The sequence below is a fragment of the Alnus glutinosa genome, chromosome 4, assembly GCF_958979055.1.
Source record: "Alnus glutinosa chromosome 4, dhAlnGlut1.1, whole genome shotgun sequence".
In the NCBI taxonomy this organism is placed as follows: Eukaryota; Viridiplantae; Streptophyta; class Magnoliopsida; order Fagales; family Betulaceae; genus Alnus; species Alnus glutinosa.
Window position 1 is genome coordinate 8,299,050 of NC_084889.1, and position 7,969 is coordinate 8,307,018.

Genomic DNA, 7,969 nt, shown 5'->3' on the forward strand with positions numbered 1-7,969 from the left:
ATGGCTGTGACAGCTTAATTGGCTCAACATAGGGCTAGCTAGGTCGTTGATGAAGGTCCAAGACGCCAAGGTTATTTCAATCTTAAGCATGTCTGATCATCAACGGCATCTCCTTGCATGAGATCCCTTATGGTTGGTTCTCAATTAGAAACAAAAGACGTGGGATTCTCATGGACCAAACAGTTTAAAGCATGCATTATTACCAACACAAAGAAGGAAACACGTACTGTCATTGAAACGAAACAATACAGAATGTACTCATCATCAGTGAGCTGGAGTCATTGGGCGTCGACATTAATACAGTAATAATACTCAAAGCATATATAGCTCTGGGTTTTATTCTTTTGACATGCAATAGAAGAACTTCATTCAAATAAATTTTGAATGTCCATATAAATGTATATATAGTAGCAATTTGGTCAGGGGCACTTGAGCTTGTTCCCATGAGTTTTGAGGCGTGCATAACATGGGCATGCATTCTTGTGGCCGTAGGTGCCAGGTGGAACACAGTGGCATCTCATGCAACAACTTTTGCATGCCCGACTGCACCTCTTTTTTCTTGATGCCTTCTTGCATCTCTTCGAGCATGCTGAACTGCAATCTGAATCGTCTCCCCACAAAATAAAAGTTACTCTTCAATTTTCTCTTCAGAAGACGACTCATATTTAACAAGATGGTAATTAAATTCCTTTTGAGTGGCAGAAAGACACTAAATTATCTGATACTTGTGGTCAGGTTGATACAATTTCAATACAAGTGTTTATGGATGCCATTTAAAACGATAGACGGAAGGAGTAGGGCATGGAAATGTAACAAACTTTAAAAATCATCTCATCAAACTTTAAAAATGTAACAATCAACCCTACAAATTATCAGACACTTTCAATTTACCCCCTCGATATATCCGATCCGTTACCATGTCTCAAATTGTCTAATATGTTGTACTTTTGCAGATAAAAAAATCAAAAAAATAAAACGGAAAAAGATGCAACCCTTTAAAATTGGAAAGAAAATCGGTCTTTAAAGCATCCTAGCTTGTAGATGCTCTAAAAGAGTTCCATGTCCCTTTCTTCTCTGGTGATTGTTGAGTGGTTCTTTTTAGCTTTAGGACATGGGGGATTTTTCTTTAAGGCAGATCAGGAAATGGAGATTAAATTCTTACTGCATCCTCATTTCAAATGAAGGTTGCTTCGATCTTGACGGAGCCAGCATTTGACTTGGGTGAGGGACAAGGAATATTGTAAAGCAAATAATAAATTTTCAATGGCTAACAATAAAGGGTTGGGCATATACATTCTGGGAAAAATCAAGAAACCTATAAAGGGTTGGCCATGCACATAATTTTCATTTCATTTTCTTTATACATGCAGTTGAAAATGTAAATATAATTAATTATCCATAATCATTACTGATAGATCGAGAACTGGTTCTTTTAAATATAATACACATCTAATAATTGATAACAGTAATAACAATTTCAATTAATTTAAGCAAAAGAGGATTTTGATCATGAAACAAATGAAAGGTACGTATCTTAATTCTCATCTGCAATATTACGATTTTAATACAATACATATCCTTGAAGCCGTGAAGACATGCATGGCCGGGCTTGGGGCTAAGGGTTAATTTAGAGGGAGCCCATGCAAACAATATATAGGAGCAATATATATAGGTTAATTATATATTTGTCAATGTAATGTGTTTTGAGTAATATTATGTGTTTTTTATTTAAAAAATAGTTTTGACATTTTATAAAATGTAAAACTATTTTTTAGAAGCATATATTTTTTTAGTGAAGTCCACGTTTGAGAATGGGACAATAATTAAGACTCCAAGGTTAGAATCACATGCATTTGCCCCTCCCAAAAAAAACAAAACGAAAAAGAAAAGAGCTGAGAATCATATCACGTGAATTTTGAAAACTTTGTCCAATTTCCACACGTACTGTTTTAAAAGGCGACGGAATGCACTTGCTTAAAGAAAAATAAACAAAATTGAAAGATAATGGAATGGGAAAGAAAATATAAAGGAAAGACAGATGAAATACCCTTCAACTAATTCCCTATATATTAATTATTAAGCCAATCATATGAACAAGTTTTGACTTCAAAATTGATTTTACAAAATATATATATATATATATATATATATATATATATATATATATATATATATATATATATATATATATATATATATATATATATATATTACAATTAGCATTAGTTTTTACCGAGTGAGTTTTGGTTTCCCCATAAATATAAAAGGTCTAGGCTATAAATCACAATGTGATCAACAACTTACTGATTTGCTTAGGAGGATGATGTTTACTGTCAAGAGCTACCACATTGCTTCCTTCATCAACCTGAATCCATAAGATGATGTTACAAAAATCAGTCCCCGGCCGGTTTCAGAATCCAATGTTCTATACTATCACTTAAAGAACACCATTGGCACACAAATCTTTCCTATTGAAGCCAGATATATATCCAATATTTGCTTAGAGAAAGGTATAGAGACAAAGACTCACAGTAGCAAGAGCATTTGCGGCCTTGTTAATTGATGAAGCCTCTGCAAGAGCCTGAAAAAAGGTACAGCAAGGGACAAAGTAATTCAAATATGATGAATTAGATAATAATCTTCTACATATTGATGCAATATTTAAATGCAGTATATTTGTATATATATATACCTGCAATAGGAGGAGGATGGCGATGACAAAACCTGAGAAGAGCTTCATCTTGGGAGTTCAGGTATAAATGGGGAAATGATAAGGTTGATGAGAACTTCTGAATGAAAATGGGTGGGGCAGGAAGGAGTGTTATTATATAGGCATCTTTGTTACCTTTTTACCTTTATCTTTTAAGATTCACATGCAAGGGTTGGAACAAATTCACAGGCTTTGAATTGAGGGTACAGGAAAATGTTCGAGCAAAAGGACTAATAAATTAATCTCTTTTTTGGAAGCTTCTTTCACTTTAGTTTTATTGCCTTTACTCAAGCGTGTGGGCACAGCTGTTGATGCTTTGACTGCATATATGGCATATGGACGATATCAGAGAAATTAAGAGAGAGGATATATAATATATATATATGGTCCCCTCGATCAGCAGTTGGGTATAATAATGTCTCATGGCCATGGCCATGTTTGCTTGTGATCGATCATTTTGAGGGAGCAACCCAAAAAGCCTTGGAAATCGACAAAGACAAGGATCACATACTTGTCCTTTGTCTTTGCTAGACGGCCAAGCATCTTAATTAAGTAAGAATTGCCAAAGCCTGTAACCAATACGACTAGTGTAACTGAAAAACCCTATAAAATCCTTTACTCAATTTAAAGTACCCTCATTTCAGTAAATTATTTCACACATGTTGAATCTCATTTACTAAATGAGAGTTTAAAGCCAACGCGTAGAGTGATTGTTAGAATGTTAATTTTTTTTTTAAAAAAAAAAAAAATACAAGGGTCGGGAAGGAGAATATACAGAAAAGAGAAAACAAAAGGGAAGGGTGAGGCAGCCCAACAAAGACCCCATACAACCATTACCGTGCAAACAAAACTTAAAAAATACTAGGAATGAGCCAAATGAATAGTCTGACACATTGGATTCTTGGCACGCATACCAACCAAGAAAAGAGCCGCTTGAAATAACGGTTTTTGGGACAATCTAGAGGAGGGAGTTGTCTTGATCGAGCTACACCTATTGCGGCGGTAAGCAAACTTGTGAACCATAGCCGGGAAGTGCAGGGGTGGTGCATGGGCGGAAGAGGGAATGGAGGCACTATAGATCTGGTATATGTTTGTATGTGTGCGTATATATACTATATTGATTTTGTTAAAATATATTGGTGCTTATTACTTAATAACTAATATATATGAGAATTATATGAGTCGAGTTGAACTTTACACGAGCTTGCATCGTTTGATAATCGAATTGAGCTTAAGTTAACTTTAACCAAGCCAAGCTTGGGCTATTTACAAGTAGTATTGTTTGTTTACGGCCCTGTAAACACCTAAGAGTGTTAGGGATTCTGGTATAATGAGCGAGTTTTGCTTACCTTGGCATGCGGTAAGAAATATTTATTTATTTAGTCCTTAGAATTTGTAGTCAACCAAACTAATTTTCGAGTATCAAAATTACCAAAATAATGGTAAGCTATATATACAACCGATTTAAAATGGTCCGTGCTATCAACTCATTTTAGTAAGCTATTTGTCTGGGGTGTACTCTCTCATCAGCAGCTAGCTTCTCTTAGGGTGTACTCTCTCATTCTTGAAGGGGATGTCATCAACATCATTCTTGCCATTCAAAAGCTGGATCTCTTCAAGGATTGGAAATTTTTTGATATTTTCTAATAATAGAATTCTGCTTCCATTATTTCGGATATTAATTTTTTATTGCTTTATTTTCATTGCTGGAAAACTATTAGTTTTGTTAGTTTATTGGCTATATTCTTTTACCATATTGGGGTACTGCTGAAGTAGGAACGCTGTAATTCAGAGGATTTTTCAGAGATAATTCAGAATATGTTCTCCAATATGGAAATGGCCTAATATGATAAGTTCAGTGTCACAAATATCAAGAAAGACAATTTTCGAAAGTCAATGAAGATTCTGATGTGCTTACTGCTCAACAAAAGCGGTTTCTTTTGTGACCGTCTGGACGGCCAGAGGAAGCGTCCGAATTCCCACCAGTGTTTGAAGAAGTGTCCGAACACCTCAACGGACAACAACGACAGGGAACACATGTTCGCATAGATGTCCGGACAGCCTAGCGAACACTTAGACTCGAGAGCTCCTGTTCGCACAGGTGTTCGAATTGCAAACTGAAGGCTGCAAACAGTGAAAACAGCATGCAACCGTCCGGACGCTAGGGCTATGCTGTTTGGACACGATGATTGAATATTAATGAAGAAACGCATGAGATCGCATGAAAAGAAGTCGGTTGTTGCTTGCCGTCCAGATGCCCACTGTCTTGGTTCGGACGCCGCCTAGAGAACTCTGAATCAGAGTTGTATTAGGTTTTCTAAAGCCTATATATAGAGGTTTCTAGGCATGTATTCTATAGTGAATTCGGTACTAAATTCCTGTGTACTAAGAGAGGGTGTTTAGGCAGAGATTGTGAGATCAGCTAGTTCTCTTAGAGTTTTATTTGTTTGATTTGATTAACCCATTGAAGTATATTTTAGGGAGGAACCCTAAGCTAAATGAGTCAATTGAAGACCCCTTCAGACAGGAGGTTTAGTTGGGAAGCGTTCACATATAGGTACGTGTCAGAGTTAAAACTAGGTATGATTACTGCATCGGGTTATGTGAGTATTACTGTTTTGTAACTAGCTTTGTTTTCTGAATAGTAAATTTTCTAGGGTTTGGCTGTCCGGAGTGGTTTTTCTCTAGATAAGAGTTTCCACTTCGCCAACAAAATATTCGTCTCTTTTAAATTTCGTTTTTAATATTTTGTTGCACAATTTATCACACACTCACGTTAATTAAGAGTCTTTATTTTTTCAAAATTTTTATAAGTGCTAATGGTCGTGCACATTTGTTAGATGGGCTGCTTCCAACCTATTGTTCGGAAGCATTTCCAATTGATCTTCCATTATTTATTCCATCCGGATTAATAATAAGAAAGACCCACTTTCTAACCATTTCTCCATTTGATTTTTTTTTTTTTTTTAAAAAAAAAGAAGAATCCATTTGTCTGGTGTGACTTCGTAAAACCCACATTAGTCCGGTCCTAATAAATAGCTTTAGATTAAATTTTAAAATCCACTCAAGTAATAATTTTTGGGGAAAAATAAAATTTAGTTCCTAGGTTTTTATGCTGTTGCAATTTATTTATAGGTTTTTAGTATTGAAAATTAGGTCTTCTAGTTTTTGTCTTGTTTTAAATAAGTCTCTCCATCATTTTACTGTTCAATTAGTTAATGGTATACCACATCAGACTAATGAATTAATGACATATGACTCTCGTTTAACAAACCATATATCCACTATATGTGCCACGTGGCATAGTTTCTTCAATTAAATATAATTTGTATTTTTTTTTTATTTAAAATAAATTTATAATTTTAAAGTAATTATGTCACATGACATTTATAGTGGTTACATGACGTTTTAAACGAGAGGCATATGATATTAGTTAATTTGTCTAACATGATATGATGACATACGGTAAATTAATTGAACATTAAATTGAGGGAGGGACCTATTTAAAATAAGAGAAAAACCTGAATCTAATTATTAAAATTGAAAACCTAGAAATTAAATTCAAATCACATGAAAACCTTGTGACTAAATTTGAGTCTTTCCTACTTTTCGTAAGACCATCTAGGTTTCATGATTCTTTTTTTTTTTTTTCTTTTTTTTTAATTCTTTTTATAATTAAATAAGGAAATGGTTATAGAAGATGATTCTTTCTACTCCTAATTCGAAAGGAAGGAGTGACCGATCCTATAAAAGAAAAAAAGGGCGAGCTCCCCAACAAAAACAAACTAAAATAATGCTGAAATAATTACAAATGGTAGAAAATGGGTAAAACAAGTGACCCGGTCCCCTCAAAGAGCTGCACAAAGCAGTTACAAAAGCTACAGGAGCACAAATTGAAGTGAACCTATCTGACCCTCCACTTGAAAATTGATAACGACAATCACCAAAAGGAGACTGAAGCGGTAGAAACACTATTAGAGTTTGAATCCGAGACTGCAGAAGAGAGAGTTACCAACGCAAATTCAGTCACAAAAGTCTCACCTAAAAGATAAAACCACATAAAATTTGGGAGACAATAACCCACACAACACATAAGTAGCAAAACACAAACATAGTTGCGAAAATACATAAAAAATACACAAAAAAAAAACTAAACGGCATAAAAGGCAACAATAAAAAACTCAAAAAATCAGCAGCTTCGGCATCAGACAGAGCGGAGGAAGGCTTCGTGAAGGATCGATGGCGAGTGAGATCCACGCAAGCAAGGAGCATTCAAAGCTTGGTTGGCTTTTCAGGTAGCGACAAGACTTGTAGTACGACAAGAGAGTATGTTTACTAGTTGATTATTCATTTTGAGAAATACTACATGTACTTAAATTTTTACAAATGAAGCCTTACTAAGATGATGTGAAGCTTATTCATTGGTACCCATATCATTTTTTTTTATTAATTGTTTTGATCATCTCTAATAAATAAACTCCACATCAATTAGTAAGGCTCTCTTTATAAAAATTTTAGTATATGTAACATTTCTCATTCATTTTTGATAATTGCTCGCGGCAAGTGCCTCGAACCACGCACCAATGCGTGGAGGTTAAGGAGAAGAGAGCCCTTTCTATCAGGCCATGGCAGAAAACAAGGGTTTTCTGCCCACCAATTACATTTTGACACGTCATTTCAAGAAAAAAAAACTCAAAAATTGAAAGAGACCGCCCCTGCCCAAGTAGCATTCCGCCACAGCCAGGCCGGACGCCGCCGGCACCTCCCAGGCCAGACCACAGACCCGCTGCCACCGACCGGGTCGGAACACCAGCCAGGCCAAAACCAACGCCCGTAATGGACCCGCTGCCAGCACCGCCCAGGCCGGAACACGACGCCAACTTCCGAGTCGAAACACGCCACCGACCGCCCAAGCCGGAACACGCCGCCAACTCCCGAGTCGGAACACGCCACCGAACGCTGCTCCTCCTATGGATCGATGTCCACCCGGCCGACGGAATGGTTGGCTCGAAGGCCACCCCCAGGTTCGGGCCAACCCCAAACCTCAGGGGTGGCCGCGCGGCCTCCCCAAGGACCGGGGATAGCTGCGCGGCCACCCCCCAGTGGTCGGGGGTGGCCGCGCAGGGCCAAGGGTGGCCATCGGGCCAGCCCTAGATGGATCTAGGGTTGGCCCGAAGGCCACCCCCAGACCCCGGGGATGGCCGCGCGGCCGCCCCATGGACCGGGGGTAGCCGCGCGGCCATCCCCGGCCAACTTTGG

General features: G+C 37.4%; 1 protein-coding gene across 1 annotated transcript; it reads right to left on the reverse strand.

Moving 5' to 3' along the window:
* Positions 1 to 212: 212 nt before the first annotated feature.
* LOC133867077 (gibberellin-regulated protein 9-like) lies at positions 213 to 2,839 on the reverse strand. Its single transcript, XM_062303759.1, has 4 exons — positions 2,693 to 2,839; positions 2,531 to 2,581; positions 2,305 to 2,365; positions 213 to 601 (listed from the first exon to the last, which is right to left on the reverse strand). Exons 1-4 carry the CDS (start codon positions 2,738 to 2,740, stop codon positions 420 to 422), a joined length of 342 nt encoding a protein of 113 aa, XP_062159743.1. The 5' UTR covers positions 2,741 to 2,839; the 3' UTR covers positions 213 to 419.
* Between the last annotated feature and the right edge of the window lie 5,130 nt (positions 2,840 to 7,969).

Excerpts from the sequence above, each read along its gene's own strand:
- LOC133867077 (XM_062303759.1), bottom strand. The coding sequence starts at position 2,740 with ATGAAGCTCTTCTCAGGTTTTGTCATCGCCATCCTCCTCCTATTGCAG. Across the intron at positions 2,582-2,692 it reads CCATCCTCCTCCTATTGCAG|GCTCTTGCAGAGGCTTCATC; the intron begins GTATATATATAT and ends ACCTTTTTTCAG. Across the intron at positions 2,366-2,530 it reads CCGCAAATGCTCTTGCTACT|GTTGATGAAGGAAGCAATGT; the intron begins GTGAGTCTTTGT and ends TTATGGATTCAG.